The 25221-nt window shown below is 36.0% G+C and overlaps 1 protein-coding gene across 6 annotated transcripts in view; it reads left to right on the top strand.

Moving 5' to 3' along the window:
• The window catches only part of Nrxn3 (neurexin 3), a 1578315-nt gene that overhangs the window by 769544 nt on the left and 783550 nt on the right, over positions 1 to 25221 (top strand). For all 6 annotated transcript variants that reach the window (XM_052185306.1, XM_052185305.1, XM_052185308.1 and 3 more), the window contains one exon: positions 6710 to 6829. In XM_052185306.1, coding sequence (XP_052041266.1) covers positions 6710 to 6829 — 120 coding nt within the window. The remainder of the gene's footprint in view (positions 1 to 6709; positions 6830 to 25221) is intronic.

Below are 25221 nucleotides of genomic sequence, written 5' to 3'. Positions count from 1 at the left end.
TGCCCAACTTAAGCATAAAGAAAAAGCCCGGTTTTCCCAATCAGGAGAACTGATGATGTCACGTATTGAAAATTGTTAAGTTCAGGAGAATGCTACAAACTTGTCAGTTATATCCTGCCATCCAATGGCCTATACTGCTATCCTATTTATAAACTTTACATAATTTATTTCATTTAGGCCTCATTACATAAGGTAGAATCCTTTATATCTACATCATAAAGATGTAAAAACTAAGTTTAGATAGGCCACATTTATATTGATAGTAAATGCCAGAACTGGATTTTAAAGCTACATGTCTTTTGCTGCTATGTCATATGTTTTAAGTTTGTATTTGACTGAACTCTAGGTACACAGAGTCCATAAATAGCTAGGAGGTATCTGAATGACTTTGAGCTGGAGAGCATTTTTATAAAATATTATTTTGATTATTTCTAATGCTATTTACTCAATGCCCATTATCCTAGTTATGCTTCCCATTGCTGTGATGAAACACTATGACCAAAAGCAAACTGGGGAGGAAAGTGTTTTATTTGGACTTCTATATCACACTCTATCAGCAAAGGCAGTCAGGAGAGGAACTCAAGCAGGGCAGGACTCAGATACAGGAGCAGATGTAGAGGCCATGGAGGCGTGTTGCTCAGTGGCTTGCTTAGCCTGTTTTGGTCGTTCATTTGTTTTTATAGTACCTAGGACCACTAGCCCAGGGGTGGTACTACCCACAAGAGCGTGGACCCTCACACATCAATCACTAGTTAAGAAAGTGCTTAACCTGCATTCCTAAAGCAAGATTTTATAGAGACTCCTTTCAATAGATATTCCCTCCTCTCATATGACTGTAGATTGCATCAAGTTCACATAAAATATACTTTCCTAATAAGTTATTATAACTACTAACATTTAGAAATTTTGTTCTATATTTAATTCAATTTTTCATTTGGTATATTTCTCACTGTACCTGGGTATGGTGACACAAGAGAATCCTATTTCAATATATGGTGAACCTGAATGTACCTACATTCTTTGTTTGATTTTGTTCTTATTTGTTTGTTGAAACAGGGTTTCTCTGGGTAGTCCTGGGTGTCCTAGAACTCACTTTATAGACCAGGCTGGCCTCGAACTCAGAAATCTGCCTGCCTCTGCCTCCCAAGTGCTGGGATTAAAGGTATGTGCCACCAGGCCCAGCAGAATGTACCTCATTTTTTAAGTTAGAAGGAAAAGCATGGTATACTATATACTACTTAAAACAAAACAAAAAACAAAACAAAAACCCCAAACAATTAATGAACAAACAAACCAAAAAATGGGCTACAAGTCAACATTTGTATGTATGAACAATTAATAAATTCTATAAAAATTATTTTTCAGGAAAAATTGGCTTTAAACACTAATGAAATAATTTTTTCCTTTACCTCTCTCTCTTCCCTTCTTCCTTTTCCCTTTCTCTCCCACCCTCTCTCTTTCTTTCTTCCCCCCTCTTCTTTTGAATCCATTTTTGCTCCTTCTTTTTTCCCTCCTTTCTTCCCTCCTTCCCTCTCACTGAACTTCCTTACCTCCTTTTAATCCATCTTTTATTCACTGCTGACTCAGGAGTCTTTACTCCATTTATAGTTCTCATAACCATAAGTTGCAACCCTTTAGCAAACATCTCTCTCCAAAAATATTTGCACTACAATTCATGACAGTAAGTAAAATTATATCATGAAGCAGCAACAAAAATAACTTTATGGTTGGGGGTATCACCACAACATGAGGAACTATATTAAAAGTTTACAACATTGGGCAGGTTGACAAATATTGTCCTAGACCAAATGTTACATTAGAAATACAATATATAAATGTAAATGAAATAGGACCTCAGCCTGTGAAGGAATAAACATCCAATTACTACTATAGAACCACTAGAAGAAAACATAGAAAATGCTATATAACATTTTTCTTGGCAAGGTTTCCTGCATAATACTGAAAATACAGAAAACAAATATATATATATAAATGTGTGTGTGTGAATATGTATTTATAAAGAAACTGAATTGCACCAAACTATAAAACATTCACATAGCAAGAGAATAATAGAATATGGACACAACCCCACAACCCAGAGATTATGGAAAAAACATTTTCAAATCAAATATTTGTTGATAGGTAAATATCTCAAGTATATAAGGAACACAATCAATCAAGCAGCTGGTAAACAAATGATCCATTGAAAATATGGACAAAGGATTTACATACCAATATGCCTCAGGAATATAAAAACCTTTTCACCTAAAATCATTGAGGAAACAGATGTTAAACCATAACAAGTTAGTAACTCATATCTGTTAGGATGGCTATGATGGAAAAAATGATAAATTGTCAGGGAAGTGGAGAAGAGAATCATTATATGTTGTTGGTGGGAATGTAAATTAATATAGTAATTACAGAAAACAGTATGGAAGTTCTTCAGAAAACTAAAAGTAGAATGAGCATATGATCCAACAATACTACTTCTGGGCATATATCCAAAGGAATTAAAATCAATATGTCGAAGATAAGTCTTTATTCTGATGTTCACTGCAATGGTGTGTATAATAGGTAAGAAATGAACTAGGTGTGATCATCAGATAAATGAATAAAGAAAAATGACTCAGATGTATATATTCAACCTTTAAAAAGTGAGGTACCCTTAGGGCCATAACTCAGTTGAGAAAGTACTTGCTATGCAAGCACAGGGACCTGAGTTCAAGCCCTAGGGCTCTTGTTAAAAAGAGTTGGGGAGGTATCTAGAATATAAGGGCAGGCAGTGAATAAGATTGAAATACGTTGTATTAGAGTGCCTAGGAATTAATAAAAATACTACACAACAACAACAGCAACATAACAACAAACAGACAAAGCATCAGGGCAAGTTTTGGAATACCTGTCATAGCTCACTAGGGAAGAGGAAACAGGCAGATTCTTGGGGCTCTCTGGTCAGCCAGCATACTCTGACTGGTGAGTTCTAGGCCAGTGATAAAGTCCATGACACCCACGGAACAATATCTGAGACTGATCGCAAGCCTCATGCACATGTGCACTTCTACCCTCACACATGTATGTGTCTATGTGCGCACACACACATACACACAGAAAAAGAAAACGGGAGGTTGCATTCATGATGAAAGTGATTCATAGGAAGACAAATATGCAATCTCATTTGCATAGAATTTAAATAATTGCAATGACAGAAGCAGAGACTGGGCAAGAAGTTGCAAGCAGAGGATAGATATGGATCCAAGGCTTCAGCTAGACAAGAGAACTAAACCTGGGTGGTGTATTGCACAGATTGGTGATTATAGCAAATTAAATGCATTGAATTTTTTAAAAGTTGCAATTTAGCAGATCTGAAATCTATTTCTAACCATACAAGAAGTGATCAGCATATGAGGTGATGGATTAGTTATCCTGAGTTAATTGACTACTCTAAGTTGTAAATATATAAACAAAGTAACACATTGTGAATCATCAATATGCAAGTATTATCTGTTCATTAGCAGAAAGAATTCAACAAGCAATTTAATTAATAGACTATGTAGCTGTTAAGTAAAACAGACAGGAAGGTCTGACCTCAGAAAGGGTGGTGCTTGTGGGGGCTTCCTCCTAGGATGCTTTGAAAACATGCTCTCTCTGAGCTGAAGCTTAAATAAAGGATGAGCATAGGTTTTGCAAATCTGCATGAGGGGCTGCTTCCCCTCTGGCTGTAGCAGAGGGAAAAGAAGTTGAGGATCAAATGGGCTGCAAGTCTGAAGCAATAGACCTGGAGCATGAGACAAGGTGTTAGAAACACCTGAAGAGCCTGGTACAACCTAAATTCCTGATCCAGCCCCCAAACAGTAGAGCTACCCAGGGCCTTGTCTCATAAGCTTTGTCTTGTGATTATGCCATAAGACAGTGATAGCAGTCTGAATATCAGCATGTTAGAGAGGTGGGAAGGATGCTGGTGCACAGTGATCTGGGCAGAGCTGGTAGTTAGTAATGTAACAGGGAGAGGAGACAAGAGGCTTGTGATCACAACCTTGAAAGGAGTTCCAGTTTTTGTTGTGAACTAATGTGAAGTCATTGAACAGTCACCTGGATAGTGATAGTACAGCCATTCACTGAGTGCTACCTGCATGGTGTTTACCCTTCTGGGATGAGGAATAGCTTAGAAGAATTTGGAAATGGTCTGTAATTCCCTTTCTGTTTGATTCCTGAGCAACCTTTTAATGGATATGAAAGACTTAGTCTGTTCTCTTTGCAGACTAAAGTCTTCCTTTATCATTCAGGATTTAAAAGTATGAGACAAAGGAAACATATGAACCGAGCAGTACATATCTGCTTGTCACATATGGATACACTTTCTTTGAATGCATGTATTCCTAATGCAGAATGGACCTCTCCCATCCATAACTTCTAAAAAGCATGCACCAATTGGTCTTTTAATAAGAAATAGTTAAAAACAGATGCATAAAAAGTTACTTACTAATATAAGTAGAAGATGGTAAGATGCATAATAAAATGTTAAATTGAACATTATCACACAGAGACATTAAGGCTGCAGATAATAAGTGTGTGGCCACCAAGAATGGAAGGAATTCTGCTTGAGGTTATTGGAGAATGTTTGATCTGAGGGTGGCGTGCAGGCTGTTCTTAAAAATGGCTAAAATATGGCAGTTAGAGGGGAGGAAAATGGCTTTTCTGTGCATTCAGTAACCATGCAAAGAATTGCTGTGTTTTCTCAAAGTTTCTGCTTTTCAAGGGGAAGCCTTCCATGTGTTTCTGATTCTTGAGCGCAGTTGAATTACTAGTCCATTGTCTGGTGAGAGCTGTTTGGCTAGGGAGTCCTGTGGATTTCTCAGACACTTTTATCCTTTGAAAGAAGCTGTCCTGATTTGCCATTGTTAATGAAACTTGCAGGACACAATGCCCAAGTTTAAGACCCACTGAGAACATGACCATGCACCTCCTTTCATCTCTACATGGGGGAACCACATAGCAAATAGGAGCGGCAGAAGCCCAGCAGTGGCGCTGTTTCCTCAGTGTTAGTAATTGTCTTGAACTTTCTTATGTCATATCCTAAGAGCTTTGTCTCATGAGTGATGGCTTGCTCTGCTTCTACCCTTCATGAATAAATACAAAATTCCTTGCCACCTAGAAGGTGAGCCCTCTCTAGTATTTTATCTCTCTTGGACATCCTGCTTGGTCACATTTACTATTCTGTGCCTGTGTGAAGCTTAGGCTTGGAAATCGCAAAAAGATGCAGTAATTGCAATAAATACATTTTCCTCACTTCGTCATCAAGTGCTTTAATGCATTGGTTCGTAACTAATGCATTGGCTGAGCCCTAGGGCCCATCTCCTTTGCTGAGGATCTTGGGGAATCTGGACTTATCCTGAATTTTACACTATTTTTTTTGTTAGCTTAGATATTACTATTTATATTTACCCCTAGGCTAAAGTACAAGTTAAGAATGAAAAGAGAATGGTTAAAGGTTGGTGTCAGACTAACCAAAAAGAATTATTTTAATGTCTGTCTGTAGGGATGAGATTGCAAAACTTGTATGATATATATATATATATATATATATATATATATATTACTCTTGTCTGGAAAACAAATAGATTCCTAGAATGCCTTGGAAGTAGATATACTGATTTATAAATTATGTACATGTACCACTATATTTAGATAGAATTAGGTAAAGACACATAAAAATAGAAATAATAATAAGAGAAAATTACCCAGGATTTACTAGTTTCTCCTTACTGCAAAATAAGTCTCGTGCATTCTCTAGTCTAGAAACACCCCAAGGGTATACACAACTTATCATGTATATTAAATCTCTAAATAACAATGTGGCATAGAGTAGTAGTGTTTAAAGTGTGGGCCGTGTTAGAATTTTGAAGGTTATGCAGATGGATTTCTGTCTCCTCCAAAATTTCCAGTTCATCAGATTGAGGGTGAGCCCCAAGCAGTTGTAGTTCTACTAATACCCAGATGTCTGTTCTGAAGCTTGCACTCTGGGAATCTCTGATGAAGAGTTAGTCTCAGTATTCATCTCTCTAAAGTAGGCATTAGAATTCTTAAAGAAATGTGGGGCCTTGGGTAAATTGGTTTAATGTTATAAATCTATGGAATGGAGTTTAATCATAATTACCTATTTGAGTTTCTGGGGCAACTTAATAGCACAATTTACATAAATTGTTTAACACCTATAGTACACAACATACGTGAGCTAATTTTTCCTCCTTCTCCTTTCTACTTATAATCGTAGCATTACAGAATGGACTTAGGAGCCTTTAGTTTTGGAATAAGACATTGTACATCATTTCTTTAGAATTATGAGAATACATTTTTCTATTTTAGCATTATTCAAGTACAAATCCGTGCTCCAAATGAGGTGTCTTTCTTGTTGAATGATAGAACATGAAACTTATGCAAACTCTACCTAAAAGAGAGCATGCATTCAGCCCTCTCCCTTTTCTGTGTAATCACTGATGATGTGTGGCCAAGTATGTATTTTTGTCATACTTTGTATATACTGAATTCTGTTGCATGTGATGGAGTTGATATTTTCGATGGTTGTGTTTTTGAATGTGTGGGGGCATGACGGTGGTAGATTTAGGTGATGTCTTAGTTGAGTTTTTTTTTTTTTAATATTTGTTCTATTCCTCTTTCTCACCCCACACCCTGCATTTTTGTGCACTATCAGGACCCAGCACCACCTGCCAGGAGGATTCATGTGCCAACCAGGGTGTTTGCATGCAGCAGTGGGAAGGCTTCACCTGTGACTGCTCCATGACATCATATTCTGGAAACCAGTGCAATGACCGTGAGTGTACACTTTTTCTACTGGGAATATTTCCAAATGACTCTGAGAAATCTTAAGGAGTGCAGAAAATAATGGTATACATAACTGTCCTTTATATATATACATGTCTAATTATTATGCATGACACACACACCAAGTATATTCAGTTAATGTTGAGAGTGCTTAGGATTACTGGTTTGCCATTTAGTGGTGCAGCAGTCCATTGATTGTTTTAGGTCTAAGGAAGGATAGTCTCATGAACATGACCCAATGCTGCTACTGAAGATGTTTCAGTATCATGAGTATCTAGCACTTGTCACCTTGTTACTCTACTTCACTATTGTCGCGTTTTCCTAACCATGGCGCTTTTCAAGATAATCAAATGCTTGAGACTTGTCAAAAGAACCTGACTAACCTGCCTTAAATAATGGCCCTTCCAATTAATTATCTGATCTTTTTAAATATAGCCTTCGTAGAAGACATGAACATCATAATCTAAACTCATTGGAATATTTGGTTATAAAACAAGTACATAAGGCTACTGGATTAAAGAGTGAAATCATATTGAGGAGTACTCACTAGGGAAATATATATATATATATATATATATATATATATATATATATATATATATGTCTAGTTAGTTTCACTTGACTCCTTATTAATAAGATTTTATATACATATACTCCTTAGTATGATATATATATATGTATATATATATATATATGTCTAGTTAGTTTCACTTGATTCCTTATTAATAAGATTTTACCATATGTGTAGGAATCTCTTGCAGTTTCCATTTCAACTTGTTTTTGATATGTTAAAGAGAACAAATGAGAATATGGCCATCTAGAGGAAATACATTGTGTGCTAGGATATCTGCAGATGGGCCTGGCATCAAACACTTTTGCTGGGTACTTCAGTGTTACTGAGAACCTGGTTTCCATATGTATGATTTTAAAATGCTATTCTACTCTAAAAAAGACAGTTATGGGCCAATCCAATACCAGGGAGAATTGTGCTATCTGCTTTTTCTTTTCCTTCCAATTTGTCTGTGGAAGTCTCACTAGGAACCATTTGTTTCCTCTCACTGGTGGCTTAATGCCTCTTTATTCTTACAAGCGTATTCCCAATACAAATACATCCAACAGCAGGTAGGGCAAAATGGCCAGGAAGAGACTGCACACAGAAGAGGCAAAAAGGTAAGTTTCTCTAAAGATCATCGGTGTGCACAACCTTCTGAAGGTATGTATGGATTTTTCTGTCATTGATTTGTTGCTTTGTCACATGGTTCAAGTGTTTTTGGGTAAAGATTAACCAAGGCACTTTCTAGGTTTCTATGATTTGCTTCTGCTTTTCCCTAGAGAAAATTATTTTTAAGTGTATCTTGGGCAATTTGCTGGTATAATGAAGCTTTTGGACCAGAATTGGTAAACCACCGTTATTGCTTTCTGTGATGTGAGTTTCAAAGCATGAATACTTGGAGAAATGTATTTTAGATGTTATATTATTAACAACTTTCTTGTATCTTTTGCTCATAGCAGACTTAAGAAAGCAAAGCACTCACACATTCTATTTGGCTTGCCTTCTTTGGGAGAGTGTGCAAGGACTTCTGTTACTGGGTAGTGGTATTTAAATAGGTCACATAGAATTTTTATAACTGAGCGAGATAAGTACGTGGAAGCCAATGCATTCATTGGATATGACAATGAAGTTTTAACAAAACACAAGCAAATATGGCAAAATACCAGGTTGACTAAAAGTATTGCAATGTGTATTCCTTCATCCAATGTTTGATATCTGAATTATATTTAGAATCTTCTCTTTAGAATTAGCATCAGAGCCAGGTTACTGTGCCTAGAACCAGCCTCACTACTTTATCTTATGAACCAGTTTTCTATATTGAACTTGCTATTTCATTACTAATTTGCTATTTCATTGCATAAACCCCCTTAAAGCGAAACTTTACTGTCTGTTATTCTGTTCCACTTTTATGTTAATAGAGTCATTAAACTTAGTCTATGTGAGGAGTAGAGAGACTATTATTGTTTTTGTGTCATGAGAACACTTCAATAAGCTCATGTATTGCATGAAAAAAGCTATGGCTTTGTTGGGGAGGGTTCATAATAAAGAGACAGGATAAAATGAGTTAATAAAAAAGGTGGGAAGGAAAAAAATATAGAGAAGAGCTGGAATCAGATCATATGTAGAAGAGCATAGAGTCTCTTAATAATTGTTTGTGTAACCTACATCTTATATGAAGCCTAAAATAAGGTCTTTACTTAATTTTTGGAAAGTAGATACTTGGTAGAATATTTTCTCTATTATCTATTACCTATCATCTATCTATTTATGTTCTATCATCGATCATATATATATATGTATATATATATATATATATATATATAATCTACCTATCATCATCTATCATCTATTTTCTATGTATTATCTATCTATCATCTGTTTATCTTTTATTTCTACCTATAATCTATTGCTCACTTGTCTGTCTGTCAGCCTATCTATCATTTTCTATGTATCTATCTCAAGCTTTTACTCTGTTCTTTATCTTCTATTATCTATCTTTCTTCTATGTATTATCTAGCATTCTATTATCTATGTATCATCTATCAGTCATATATATTTCTATTATTTATATGCCAAGTGAATTGGCTGGATATAAATTCGAATGACAAGAAGCACTTGGTATAGCAGGAGTTTGAATCTGATCTGTTATTTTCCATAAGCCTTGGTGCAAAAGATTGATCCTTAATTAGTGGAAAGGGAAACATGTCAATTTATTACTGTATGCCTAAGGATAGCAACTTGATCAACAGGGAAAGACAGCTAAATATCCTATTTTCCAAAATAGATATTTATCTGATAATATCCAAGTGACTTTTAAACTATTTCTGGGGCTTGGGTCACTTATTGTAACATTGGTTCTAACAGTCATGAATTGTGCGCATTCATCCAAGTTGTTTTTGCTGTATAATTTTGAGATGCTGCCACATAGATATTGTTTCCAGAAATACGGTGTACATTTAAACCTTTAATCTATGGTTTGATAGGGCAAGCCTTGGTGGCTTTCAGTTTTATTCCATTATCCTTTGTGTCTGCATGTTGGGTTGATAAGTGTGGTGGCATCAGTATCAATTCACAACAATGTGATCATTGTTAAAGTGTGACAGATTTTTCTGGAGCTGATTACTGCGTGTAAGAGTGACTACCTTGTGTGGGATAAAAAAAGAAATCATATGATGAGAAACTCAGTTATCATTGATTTACCAACAGCTACACACAGTTTAGGCTATGACCTTCCACTGCTTTATATAAAGGTAAAATGAGCAACTCTTTCTCTGAAGTCAGCCTTTGGGACTGTTTTGACACTATCAGAAGCAATTTTGAGTTAATGAGGGATTTTATGGAAAGACACAGACATCTACTAAGTAACATTCTCTGAAGACAGTCTTTAGCTCCTCTGAAAATGTCAAACCCAAGAGGCTGACTTCTCTGTGTGCGTCAGTACCATTTGAGGTCCAGCTGATAACACTTCTATTTGATGATACAGTTATGGAACAACAAGAGAAGTAAAAGTTAGTGAGATAGTTTTTATAATATTTTTAAGAATTTAATATATGCATAGAGTGTATTTTGATCATATTCATGCCCAACTGCTTCCTCTAACTCTTCTCAGATTCATCTATAAACCCTCTCAACTTTGTATCCTCTTTTAATTTATAGTTCAGTGAGTTTAGTTTGTGCTGCCCATGTATTTTATTATATGTTAGAAGTGGATCCATACATTAGAGTATGATTAAAGTATTGCTAATATTTCAGAGTACTGACCATTAAAGAAACCACATCCTCTCTCCCCTAGCAGCCATCACTGTCAATAGCTTCCCAGCTAGGGGTAAGTGATTATGAGCCCCTCTTCTCTTCCTGCTAAAATGCAGTTCTTACAAAACAATTCTCTCTCTCTCTCTCTCTCTCTCTCTCTCTCTCTCTCTCTCTCTCACACACACACACACACACACACACACACACACACACACACAAATTTTAAGCCAGGAACAGGATCTTGAGACATTTTAGCATGCTCTCATCATTATACTGTGAGGATAATCTAGAATCCTTTACCACATTGTATGACAGTATAACTCCCATTGGAAGTTTGTCATTGACTTCTCTCTTCCACATTGTACAATTGGTGTTTTCCATGCACCTATATAAACTGTCTTGTCTAGGAACTTTATGAAAACATCTCTTTCAAACACTTCCCCTCTCCTCTTTACTGTGTTCTTACCACAGACCATGTTTGTAACACCATTTGGAGTTACAGACAATTCTCAGATTTCGTTATTGCTTTTGTATTCTGTGTGCTTTTGTATCACATGTAGGATAACCCAGGCATACAAGCCCTGCGCACACACTGGTTTCCTGAATTTAGGAATAAGGTACTTGTATTGGCTTTGTGGGAAAAGGAGAAGGGAATTAATGTGAAGCCTGGGTACTCTCAGCAGACAGCTCTCCTGTGCTATACTGTTAACTGTACATTGCAGGCTACTTGGTGGAGAAATTGCTGGGTTCACACTGGCCTGTGATAATAGATGTTCTTTGAGTTCAACAAATCAATAGTGAGCAGCTGTGGATCGTGCAGATCGTGGAGTGTGAAGCACCTTTACAGACAGTTTTCTGCAGGAGTGGCTGTTAAGCTGCGCGGCTGGCCATTGATTGGCCTTTTGCTTTTTATTTATTGTGTTGGTCTATTTACTTTTTTAATGTCAGTTGGAGTATTGATTAAAATTGTTAAGAAAAATGCTTCCCATCTAGGCTTTAGAAAAAATAGCAATATCTACATTATTTACTATGCAAACAAGTGGATAGATGTATGTATATTAATTTTGACTCTAGGCTTTTATGCATATATAAATATCATACTTATATAGTGCATTTATGTGTTTGGTTATGTGTTACCAGGACTCTGCATTATCCTTTGGTTCATCCCCAATAAGCCTTATTTGAGTTTACTTGTAAGACAATTACTTGTTGTCCAGAATATTCCTCATCTTTTATTAACTAAACACATATTTCTTATTCACAGACATGGTCATGAATAAGACATGACAGTCTCACGGGGAAGGCACATATCAAAGTATTTCAGTAGAGAAGAAATGAGTACTTTATGGTCAGGAATCATAAACTAAAGACACCTGGGTGGTGGGGTTAAAACTCCATGAACAACTGCTCTTAGGGACATTTCCATTGAAGAATACACCTGAGAAATATGTAAGTCTCTGGGAGGCAAATGTGGTGCAGAAGAGGAGAGTCACAAAAGAAAAGCAGCATTCTATGCAGCAAGTGGGATCTGATGCCCCTCACTGTTTACAGCAGACATATCCTTCTCAGAAATGCTTTGCTAAGCATTACATTGTGAAGGTCACACATCTTTTAAGCTGTCTTCTTTGATTTATTTGCTTACTATTGCATGTTATGTACTTAAAAATTATAAATGGGTTTATTGCATTTCCTAATCACTCTTATTAGAACCCAAATTATATTTCTTGAATGAAGAATCCCATTTCCCCTTTAATCTATTACTGTGCCTTAGATGTGTAGGACCTGAATATTGACTAATGCCATTGAATTATTGATGAACATTGATCATGGAAATTTGTTTGTAATAAGCTAAAATTTGAAGATGCTTGTTAGTCTGTTTAACTTGTTATAAAGGGCACACAGTCATTCACTTTTTTCCTTTAGAGTAAAACTGGCTTGATTGGCAGTCATAGCTCTGATACTCTGAAATTTCATTGTTCATTTAGCTTTTTTAAACATTGGTTGAAATAGAAAGACACTAGTAATTAGAGGAATGGTGGTAGATTAATTATTATACTGATAAGATATTTGACATCAGTTAAGACCTTATCTTATTGTACCCTAGGACGTTGATGAAAATGCCTTTATTTCTTTAAACATTCCAAGTCCCTAAGAATAAGGACATCATTTCTTGACTGTGACAAAGAGAAAACTGAAGTCATAGGGAACAGCTGAATGAATTCTTGAATCCAGGTCCGCTTGATATAAAAGATCACATTCTCATTAGCTTTGATTTTATGTGGTAATTATTAGAAATAATAAAAGCTGAAAACGTGTATTAATTATTGAACAAAGGTGCTTAATTCCAGGTGAACACATTTTCATGTCCAACAAAATTATCTAACATGAAGAATTGGCTCTTTCTTGTAGTTTTATTGTTTTCTGAAATTCTGAACCTTTCTAAGAGTTTCTGACTTAATATCTAGGTGAGGCATTTGGAATTAAAATTTCTTAAGTTATTATGAGATGAGAAGTGTTCTCCATATCTCCAGTTATTTATGCTCAGGTTCTCTAGATTAGATGATTTCCATGTGATCTTACTACACTTATGTGTCTGTGCATTTTATGTGTATGAATGTCATCATGGCAAAGGTACATGTGCACATGTGTGTATCTATGTAGAATCCAGAGGGTGATTAATTAATTAATACCCTGGATATTACTCTATTGTTCTCCACTTTTCAGCTTTTGAGACAGGGTCCTTCACTGAACCTGGAGTTCACTATTTTTGTTAGATTGGCTGGCCAGGAAGTTCAACGGATCCTTGTGTTTCTGCTCACCTGGAGCTAGGACTATACAGATGTACTTTCATGGTTGGATTATTATGTGGGTATTGGTGATCTGAACTCAGGTTTTCATGTTTCCATGGCAAGCCCATTACCAACTGAGCCATCACTCAGCCTCAACTTACCTTAAGCACAAAGCAGAGTGGAACAGTCATTGATGTGGGTTTGGGAGGTCTGCTGTACGCATACCTTTACACTCTGTGTCTATGCTATCCTGGAAAAAATTAATTTCTGTATGGCTCCAAGAAACAGGTGTTTGCAGGTCATACTTTATAAGACTATTATAAATTGAGTCATGTCTGAAGTGTGAGACAAGGCATGTGTAATAGCACTCTGTAAAAATTATAAACACAATTCATACAGACATAATTGTCATAAAGCTAAATGCAATGCCTGTGTTAAAATAAAATGAATGTGCACCAAATTTGTTCAACTTTGGAACACAAGAAACAACATGATAAAAGTGTAAACCACAAAGTGTTAAGTGACTATTTGAAGAACTAGACATTGATAGACATTCAAAAGCCTAAGAATACAAACATAAGAGATTTAATAATGATGAAAGAACAGCAGCTTTTAAAAGACTCTCCTGAGTTGCTATGTTTATCACTGATCATACGTATATCCAGTGAACAGAAATCCGCAGGCTATGTCATGGGATCTGATTCCTGCCCCCAAAACAAAGAGCAAACATCGGTATTAGATGCAGCTATGTCTTCCCATGAATATAAAGGTTGCTTGTTTGGATCTGTTAAGCAGCATCCTTGAATTATCTTTAAAGGCATATAGTTGTTCTTCTTGTTTTCATAATTTTATACAACTTATGACCAGGATTGCTATTTGTTACGTATTCAAGTTTGAATCCTTTCTTATTTGGATCTCTCTCTCTTGCTCAATGACTTTGTACTAAAACACTTCACTGTGCCAATCATTGTGCTCAGTTTATTTTCTACTTTTTTTTCGCTCTAACCTTACAACAGCCATTGGTGTGATCCAGTTAGTTAAAAGAAAGACCAAGATGCATGGAGTCAAATGATTTACTCAAAGTGAAGAATCTGTTAGGTGAAAGGACAAAGATTCTGAGTTCTAGTTACCTCAAACTATGGAGTCTTGCCTAACAATGTCTTCTGATTTGTCAGTGGAAACTTCCTGATAAGGGCACTTTGGAATGCACAGGGCTTTAGGCTCACATTGGCCACACTAATTAATTACATTTGTTTATTTCAATTACACTGTATTTCTAGTGCTGCATTGTTATTTGGGAAAGGCATATATGTATATGTATATATGTATATGTATATATGTATATGTATACGGTTACTTTATCACTTTTTAAATAAGGACATCATCACGACTAATTTTCTCAGATAACAAGATGAGAATTTTCAAATTATTGTTGTTCTGCACATTCAGTAGCTGCAGGCAGTCAGCGTCTAACAATGAAGATGTTGGAAAGGCATTGGGGAACCACAAGGAGCCATAAAGATAGGATCTGGGATGTAAGGCAGATACAAGAGAAGCATGCTTGATTATACAGCTGCAAAGGTAATACCCAAAGTCACATCCTTGAATCTGTTATCAATTCTTGTTCTCACGGACCTTAAGGTCTTATTAAGGAATTCCAGGTCAGCCCAATAAACTTTTAGATCAAGAACATCAGAGTAGACATGCTCAGGAACAGTTCCATGGATAAAGGTTTTAAATTATACTTTGTTGTAAATGACAATCACTTTTGCATATAGTTTGCCTTATATGGCAAACATGGAATGTTTGTAGGGCATAGAATGTCCTCCATGTAAAATGACAACTGACACTAATGCACATGCAATATCAGATGCATCAGGAGTCAGGGTTGCTTATACTTTCAGTATCATAATAACCTTCCATAAAAACGAGTAGAGATTCAGACAAAATATTCCTTTTCATAAAGGCCAAATGACAGTTGCATACATCTTAAAGAGAAATAATCTTCATGGTTCAGGGTCTTAAAGTTTGTCTGGCATTATTATGAGTTGTTGTAATTTGTGCCCTCCGCAATTTTATTTCTGTCAACTCCAGCATGTTGTACTTGTGTGCATTTTGATCAAGTTACTAGTTGACAGTGTTGTCAATGATCTTCTGAAATAGGTTCATAGAAGTTAAATTTTATATTGCCTTGTTAGGTACAGGTACAGCTCCCATACAGGTACAATTTTAATGTATCTTTAAACACTCATATTCCTACATTTCCAAGACTCATATTCCTTCATTTATTTTCACATCTAATAGTAAAATTATATATGTACACAAATTACTTTGTCTAGTCCTGTACAATAGAGCTACCAAATATAATTTCATTCCATTCTCTCATCTTTTTTCACTACTCATTTTTAAGAGTAGTAAAGTCTTTTTTTAATTGAAATAAAGCTTGTAGTCAGTAAAATGCATTATCCATACATGTAAAATACCTATAAGTATACACATGAAACCAAAACCCCAGTTATCTGGGAAGTCTCATCTTCCCAGAGATTTCCCTTGTCCCTTGTCTCTTGTCCAGTTAGTTTGTCTCATTCTGTTCCCAAGCTTTCAGTCTTTTAGTTGGTATCAGCATATATTTTCACCTATTTTTTGACAAGATGTAATTTGGAGCTTGAAGTCTGTGATCTTTTATGTGTGTTTTCTTTAGTTCTGTGTGATCATTCAGAGATGCTCCTGACTGTTAGCCATATCTCATCTACAGGAAGCAGTTGGATTCCATCTTAGGATCTAATCTCTGGTCTAGTGCATAGAAATTTCCTCAGAAAAGTAAGCTGGGGGCAACCTTATGGCTTAGTGTCTTTTTCTCTTTCATTTTTGGAAATCAGGTTTATTCTCATGTCAGGAGGTTCACAGCACATTATTTTTCTTGTTGCCTTTTCTCTGGAATTAATCTCTGAATTAATTGTTGAGATCCAACCTTCGTTTAGTTGCAAGTAGACGCTAAGTTTTGTTTTATCTTTTTCTTTTTTTTTTTTCATTCTGCCTTACTTCATCTTTGTAAGGTGAGATTTGGACAAAGTAGAAGCTGGGGAGGGGAATATAACCTGCAATATGCTGGGCTTTAAGTCACAAACCTCAGAATAATTTCAAGCTTCCCATCAGCACCAGTGGGTGGTGTGGCATGACCTGAGACCCAATTGATTTTTCTATTGGAAAAGACTCCAATTCCAGTTATAGGCATTCTGATATCAAAGAACCTTCTGCTGCTAAAGAAAATATTCTAAGAAGCTGCACAAAGCTCGTTAAATCCAGGCAAATGTGTCTCCATCCAGAGTTTCTCCATCTGAGTTTCTGCTCTGTGGTCCCTATAGCTTTTTAATTTTAGTCATTCAATAATACTTGATTAAGCTCAGTGGATTAAACAAGGATGGATTTGGCTTGAGCAACTGGTCACTTTTATTCTTTGTTTTATTTAAATTATGGTTTGTTTTCTTCTCTATGTTTATCTTGAGGGTCTTTGCCATCTGATCGATGTCACTTTGCCAAATGAGATTGTAAAGTGTTTTCAAACAGAGAATTCAGAGACATCAGCAAACTGGATATATTGTGGTTCCCGTGTTTCAGCTATTGATTTCTCTCAGTTTGATCTCCAGGTATAAATGCATACACAGTATCTTCTACAAGCCTACAACAGAAGAGATCGTACATTGGCAGTACCTTTTTAGTATTAATTACATTTTTTTCTTTACTAATCAAGTTGAGTTAACTCTCAAAAGCCTGGAAAAATATACATTTAAAAAAGCAATACTTAAAAATGTATATTTTTTTACTCAGTTTGACTTTGTTTAGAATATATATTGTCAAGCACATACTAAATACTCAAAAGCATTTGTTGACTGGGTGACTGAGCCTTGTTTATTTCCAAGACCTGGGCTGGTGCAAAGGTCCCAGTGTTCTTTTTATGAAGTGAACAGTGTTTCCACCATGACTGGGTGTGTTCTTGCCAGAAGGAGTGCATTTAAGCATGCAGGAGTCGTAATGAGTGTCTCAATATGTAATTTTGTTCTTCGGACAAAAATTGGAAATGTCAAGATGTTTTCATATTTTCCCCTTGTTCTCCTTCCCTCTCACAGAAAGTCCTTTCAGTTCTTAAGCTGTTGATCACAGACATATTTACATGCAAGTGAAATGTTTTCTAGGGATAGTGGTTAAAGGGACAGGGATCTTAGAGTACATATATGGAGAGAGCTTCGTGGTCCCAAATGTTCTTATTTTTTTCTTTCTGTGGCCTACACTGAGACTCATTTCCTCTGATGAGATTGCTTCTGATAGTCTAGTCCTCTGGAGATCCACTGAGGCAGTGGAACATTCCATTTGAACAGTGTCAGCTTCTTCAGTTTTACAATGAACAAACCAATATGATACAATTCAACAAGCTAGATGCTCTGTAGACTGAAAAACACAGAACATAAAGGTTCATTGATTCTCAAACACCTTGGCTATAAAAATTTTATGTCTCCACAGGACAATCTATGCAAACCTAACAAGACCTTTGTAATAGCACCGAGGATTCTGGGTAGGAAATGAGTGTATCTGACTACAAGGTAGAACTTTCTGACAGTTCACAGGATTCTCACAGTCCTCAGTGAAATCTATTTTTTTTTAAAAAAAAAAATCCAAGGTATTCTAACAGGATGAAAGTCAAGTACACATTTATATCAAGAAAAATAAGGACCTATGCAAATATACATATTATCAATAATTACAAACTTCCTATAGGCTATTTTTTGTCTGATTTTTCTGATATAACTTCTCTATCTAAACTCTTTTGCTTCTGAGTTTTTCCTGGCACATATATGAACTTCAGATTGCCTCTTAGAAACTTGAAAGACATGCATTTCCATAACTGTACAGATATATGTTCATGTGTGTGTCACACACCAGGTATCTCCCTGCCTTTAAGGATACTTGGCAGCAAGCCTTATCCCATGGGAATTCTTGATATGTGAGGTATAATTTTATCTCTGAGAAAGGATTTAGGCAGGGAGATGTCAACTGGAATTTATTTATGTTTAAGCATAAGACTTCTTTCGTCTCTGCTGACCTGCAATTCAAAATTGGCCTCCCTGTGCTGCCACTCAAGTATATCACAGAGTTAACTCTCACATCAGCATCTTTGTTCTGGGAGTGCTGGGAAACATGTCCTGTGAGAAAGAAACAGCTTAGTTTTTTTCTTATATTATGTATATAAAGAATATATACATAATATATACAGAATATATACATAAACATACATTCACTGAAACAAATGAAGTTAGATAAGCTTTCAGAGGTGTTAACAGTTTCATCCCAATTCCTACAAAACACCCCATATATTTCCAACATCTAACTTATTTAATTTGCCTTTGAATTAATTTAGCATATTTTCTTATTATCTAACACTTAATGAACAATAAACACAGCTATAACCGAATTTCACTGCTATTTCTCAGTGTGGGGTAACATTTTGCATTTAGTTATATTTGGTTTCCTAGGTAATCTGTGATTACAGCTATATTTTCTAAAGCTTGTCTCCTGTCACATAGAATATTTTGGTGGTGGATTCTTTGCGCCTATGGTAAGGGAGGAAAGAGAATGTTGCTTTGAAGCAATGATGTTGTGAAAACCAACTGGTCAACAAAGGGTGCTTTAGGATGGTTTTCTCTGCACTTCCTTATTGTCAGTCTCCATGCTTTTATCTCTGAAACCCACCTTGTTTTCTAGTTCCTGGTAAATCATCCCCCAAAACCAATTATGAGTTTTACTGCCTTCACTCAAGGACAGCTAAGCGCCTCCTTGTCAATGTAGGACAGTCTCTACACTTGAATTTCAAGGTCTTCTATGTTCTTTTAAAAGCGTCTCATCCTTTTTAATATTAATAGGCTGTTCTGTCCTCAGGGAAAGCCAGATTCCTCACTGTCCCCAGTTCTGATGTGTGGTCATTATACATCTTCTCCTCACTGCTTTCGTCTGTCCCCTCCCCTGAACCACAAGCACTCTGCTCAATTCTCCCACACTCCCTTGAATCCTCTCTTACTTCTCACATATACATTGATCTCTCCTCCCATACCTATTATTATTTTTTCACAAATTTATAGAAGCTAGTCTGAGCACCCAAAAGGGATTTGTATGAATATGAGAGTGAAAAGATGGGGCTTGAACCCTGCCTCCTTTCCTTCCTAAAATATGACTGTTGGCAGGTCCCGAGCTCATGAGATATGTTGCTACCATGTGAACACACTTGGAAATAATAAAAGAAAATCAGATCCTGACCTGTAAAAGCAGCTTTACAAGGAGGCAGGTGAGCAGCTATGTTTCACATGTAGAACCTATATTAAATGTCACCAACATGTAACAAGTAGAAATTTGAGCAGACCAATCACCATGGTTACCATAGTCCCTAAAAGCTCTGCCTTCCTACCCTCAACTCACTATTCTTTCCTTTAATGTTGAGGCTGACTTGTTTGTGGAATTGTGTGAGTGGCAGGGTTCCTGGGGTTAGGTTATTCAAAGAGCACAGATATTCATAAATTCTAGTTTGACATTGAGGCACATCCTTAATGAGTGTGTACAATATGATAAAACAGGTTTTGGAGGACCCTACTTTCTTTCCTGCAATTGTTTTAAGTGACCTAATACTTGTATAGTATTCTAAGCGCATCCCAAAAGATTCTGGGCCTTCAGATACCTCATATATGATTTTTGGTTCTTGCTTAGAATATAGAATTATTACTGGTTAGTCAGTTTTATGGCTCTTGTCACTTTAAGACTGGTACAAAACTCATAGTCCTTGCTGGCTATGCTATTGGCAGATATTAATACATATTTATTTCTACAGATATTAACTTGTTAATAAGACCACACTCTTAAAATCATAAACTTCGTCATCAACTTTGACTTTCACAGTGAATTATTGAAAATGATAATTTTATAGTCAACTCTTCTCAGACCTGAAGGCCAAGCCAGGCAAGACCATGTTTAATGTTCATCTATTTTAGCTCTGAGCATGAGGCCAGGAAGTGACATGCCCATAGCCCTATCTCTCATTCTCTATTTACAGTAATATTATTCATAGAAAGGGAAAAATACAGAAAAACAGAACTATGGGGTTTCTGGCTTACCATCTCTATGTCTTAATGTGCTAATTGCTGCCTGCCATAGGAAGATGCTTGCATATTGATCTCCAGTGGGGTTTAATTGAACAGAAAGCCTTGTCTCAGGGACACTGTTCCCTCTTGTCTTATCCAGGAGCTCTCCATAATGGGCTCAGCTGGGAACACTGGAGATTAGACCAAAACTTTAATCATGGTGATTTTGATAATAAGTTCCAATGAATAGAATGCTACTATCTCTATGGAGCCTATGAAATTGATAGTATCTGAGGAAGGGAAATATGATTATGATTGCTTAATATGCTGGAGAGGGATTGGTGAAGAGGGAATGTGAAGGAGAAATTTCAGTCATCTTAAGAACTGAAGATGGAAATTCTAAAAATAACTAATGTCTGATTTGTCCTAAGAACTTGAGAACTTAGGTAGAAAATGTAGATAATGAGGATTTAAATTCATTATAGAGTGCCTTCATATGGGATTGATTTTTCTTTATATGGTAAGTTTATTTATTGGATAAAAGTGTCTTTTTTATTCTGAGCCTTTGTAGATTAGATACATAGTATTTATTATGGTGAGAAATATTTGATGCCACACAATGCTGTAAATAACTAACGCATCAGCCTCATGTGGAATCTGTTAGTTTATGAAATATATTTATTTTCTTAGTGTGAATGAATCCCTGTTTAGTTTCAACAATCCGCTGTGCTACTAATATAGCATCTCTAGGTAGTCTTCAGTTGAGGATTTTTTTAAACCTTTACTATTGGTCTTAGAACTTGATTCAATAGCCAATTCTTCAGTAATATTTGTTCTTCAGAATTGCCTATCTTTGATGATATGTTTTCTAAGCCTCTATATCAGTATCTTCTGATCTTCAGGATGTAAATTACATTGTAGAGTTTACTCAGTGGAATACTAACTTTGCCTAGTGTGTGCAAGGCCATGGATTTTATTACCAGCACAGTCCAACACACACACACACTCTCTCTCTCTCTCTCCCTCCCTCTCTCTCTCTCTCTCTCTCTCTCTCTCTCTCTCTCTCTCTCTCTCTCTGAATAATAAATAAATTAAAAGTTACTCTCATCAGTCTACACATTTTCCTTCCCCAACCCCTTCCACCCTTTGTACTGTCCTGATTGATTTCATCTTTTATGTTATTTATGTTCCTTATTTTCCGATAACCCAAATTCTTCCAACACTGAAGCCCTAGCAAAGAGACTTTACCTTGGCATTACCACCTTATAAGTTCTCTGTTCGCCTTTAGGTCCTACAGCACAACCTTCTATTCCAGTTATTTTGAAGATGTTATTTGTTTCCGCATGCTATTTGGAAACTATAACTATTACTAGTTAGTATAAGGAAAGACTCTCTCATAATATTCTGTAATCTCTGTTTGTCATCTCTTACTCAAAGTCAATCCAACCAGCCCCCCTTATTGATTTTTAATCCCTTAATTTATGGCTGAATGTTGTGAATTTGCCACTTTGTGCCACTGCAAATCCATATTCTTTTAATGTCTTGAATGTCTTTCCTTTTGTGCCTATTCTAGCCTGTGTTCTAAATTCTGTCCTTGCTTTCTCATGCTCAAGAGGAGTCTTCTTCTCTGTTCTTTTCTTTGCTTATCATTTCCCCAGCTGGTGTCATCTAATGTGAGCCTTTCTTCATATTTCTTACTGTGAAAATGTAGCCTTATATTTAAATACCATACATCTCTACAGCACAGTAATTAAAATTCTTTAGGACTATTCTCTAACATAATGTTTTATTATAAATCTTCTAGCAATACTGTCACAAATCTTAACACCTGGAGAAAACATAACTTTTCCAAATGTGCCTAAAGTTCTTTGACTGTTGGACCCAAGCTCTGGATTTGTTCACCTGTGAATGCTCAGTGGGCCTTGAACTAATGGGTATTGGTGTAGTTTTGACATGTTTGTTCAGAAGTGGATTCTTTTTTTGGAATCAGGACTATTTGTTTATTTCAGTTATAATTGCTTTAATATAGTGTCAGTCATCAAACTCTTAGCTTCCTTGCACATTTGTTTCAACGACCTAGCTCTCTTGGAGGTATCTATCTCAAGTGCTCATCTATTGTTTTGGCTGTGTATACTCAATTATATAGGGTCAGGAAAATTGTTTATTTATCCTTGTGTTGCTGATACTTTATATAAAATTGGGCAGAGTGTGAACATTAAAGCAATTCTGATAAACATATGCAAAATATCTGAGACTTTGACTATGAAGATTATACTCATTACCACGGCATACAAAAGCTATGACAGACAAAATGTTTGAGATAATCAACTTAAAAATAGCAAATGTTCATTTTTAATTCACAGTTTTAGAGTGTTTGGACCATGGTCAATTGTCTGTGAAGCTTTGATAGTCTTTGAATGCACAGCACAGAACAAATGATATAGAACAGTGGTTCTTAACATGTGGGTCATAACCCCTTTTGGTATAACATATCAGATATCCTGCAATCAGATATTTACATCATGATTCATAACAGTAGCAAAATTATTTATGGAGTAGCAATAAAATATTTTTATGTCTGGGGGTCATCACCTAAACAACTGTATTAAAGAGTTGCAACATTAGGAAGTTTGAAAACAACTGGTGTATAAGACCTTTCACTTTATGGTAGCTAGGAAATACAAAGAAAGAAAGAGAAGGGCCTAGTATCTCAGTATCTCCTCCAAAGTCACAGCCCCAATGATCTAATGTTCTCCCACAAATTTCTACCATTCACCACTTCTCAATAGAGTGGTAAGTAGACCACCAAATGTCAATGCTTAGAATTTCAGGGAACGTCTAAGACCTCAAGTGTAATAATGATGATAATGAGAGATTATTTTGTAAGAATATAGGGGATTGATGTTAATGCTATGATGAGTCATGCTAGGCATGGAGCCATTAATTTATTATGATTATTCATTATTTGTACTTGTTTATATGTATATATTTGTATACATATGTATATATACATTTGTGTATATATATGTATTTATATACATTTGTGTATATATATAAGCACATATATACATTTGTGTATATATGTGTGTGTGTGTGTGTGTGTGTGTGTGTATAACTACCTCATTTATTTTACATTTTACATAGAAGTACATTGTAAGGAAAATACTACATTTCCTAGGATTAGCTAATCAATAACACAAGTCAACATTTTCCAGATAGTGTTATATAGAATTATGTCTTTCTATCTCCTGTTCGCCTTTATGACAGAAGGGAAGGGCCAGAAGGAACAGACTTTTCTTATGTAAGGAGGGGCATGTTAAAGAGAGACCTGAGTACCTAGAAGAAAAAGGGGGATTGGAGGGAAGCTTACAGTAAAAATTACAATGCTATATGCTAAAGTTTGTGATAAGCTTTTAATTCTTGAACTCAATTGTTCATGTTTTTTCTACGCAAATACTTTTATTCTTCTAAAAATAACTTTATATTTAAATATTTTCTCTATCATTCAAAAATCAAATCTATCTCAACCCACACAACCAGGGTTATGTGGGCTCTATGGTAACTATATATGCCATTTTTACAGACATTAGGTCTAATGTATGCATTTCTTATTTTATCTTCATGTCTGATCTGCTCTGCCGAAGCTCAATGTTATGTGGAAGAAACAAGGTGAACAAGAGAGGATGGTGGGAAACACCAGGGACTGCTCAGAGAATAGAACATTTAATTGTAGTCAAGCAAGGAGGAATCACAGCAGAGGTACCATGCTAGTGAGATCCAGGCGAGTCTAAAGGCAAAAGGTTTCAGAGAAAAAGAATTGCCCTACTTTTTTTTTCATGTTGCTGTGATAATATTCCACCACAAAAACAGCGTAAGGAAGAAAAGATTGATTTGATTCACAATTCCAGGTTACAGTCTATCATCCTTGGGAAATTGAGGCAGCAGGAACTTGAAGCAGTTAGTCACATTACACCAACAGTCAAGAGCATAGAGCAATGAATTCTAGTGGTTGGCTCCCCTTCTTTATTTTTATATACCCAGGGTTCCCTTTATAGGGAATGGAGCTACCCACAGTGGATATGCCCTTCATCTTCACTAAAATAATCAAGATCGTTCCTCAGATATATGCCTACAGGCAAATCTAGCCTAGACAATCCGTCAATGAGACTCTTTTACCAGGTGGTTCTAGATTCTGTCAAGTTGACAAAGTTAACCATCACAAGTGCTAAGGGAAGATTTTGCACAAGGGGATGAGTTGATCAAGACCTGCCTTAGAAGAATTGCTGGCAGTGTGTGTGGGTGGAGGCTGAAGAAGGAGAGTAAGCCTTGTGCAGAGCAAACCCCACTCACCTGCTCAGGTCAAAGCCAAATCCTGGCTCAGTGTCTCAAAGAGTGGATTGAATGAAAGTTTTGAAGGGCATTGAGTGAAAGCAGGAAAAGCAACCGGAGGATCCTACAGTGAGAAGAACAAATGGCAGAGGGCATTTTGACACTGGGATTTTGACACTGTAAGATTTAGGTCTAGTCTCAAGTTGAAAAACAGATCAAGCCACACAATAGCTGATCATAAAGTCTAATAATCAAAGGATTGGTAGAGTGATTAAAGTGTGATAAATCTATTCCATTTATAAACTTTAAGATCTGATTATTGTTCCTTTTTTCTTTT

The sequence above is a fragment of the Apodemus sylvaticus genome, chromosome 6, assembly GCF_947179515.1.
Source record: "Apodemus sylvaticus chromosome 6, mApoSyl1.1, whole genome shotgun sequence".
Taxonomy (NCBI): Eukaryota; Metazoa; Chordata; class Mammalia; order Rodentia; family Muridae; genus Apodemus; species Apodemus sylvaticus.
Note: the sequence above shows the minus strand (reverse complement) of the source record. Positions and strands in the feature narration are given on the sequence as shown.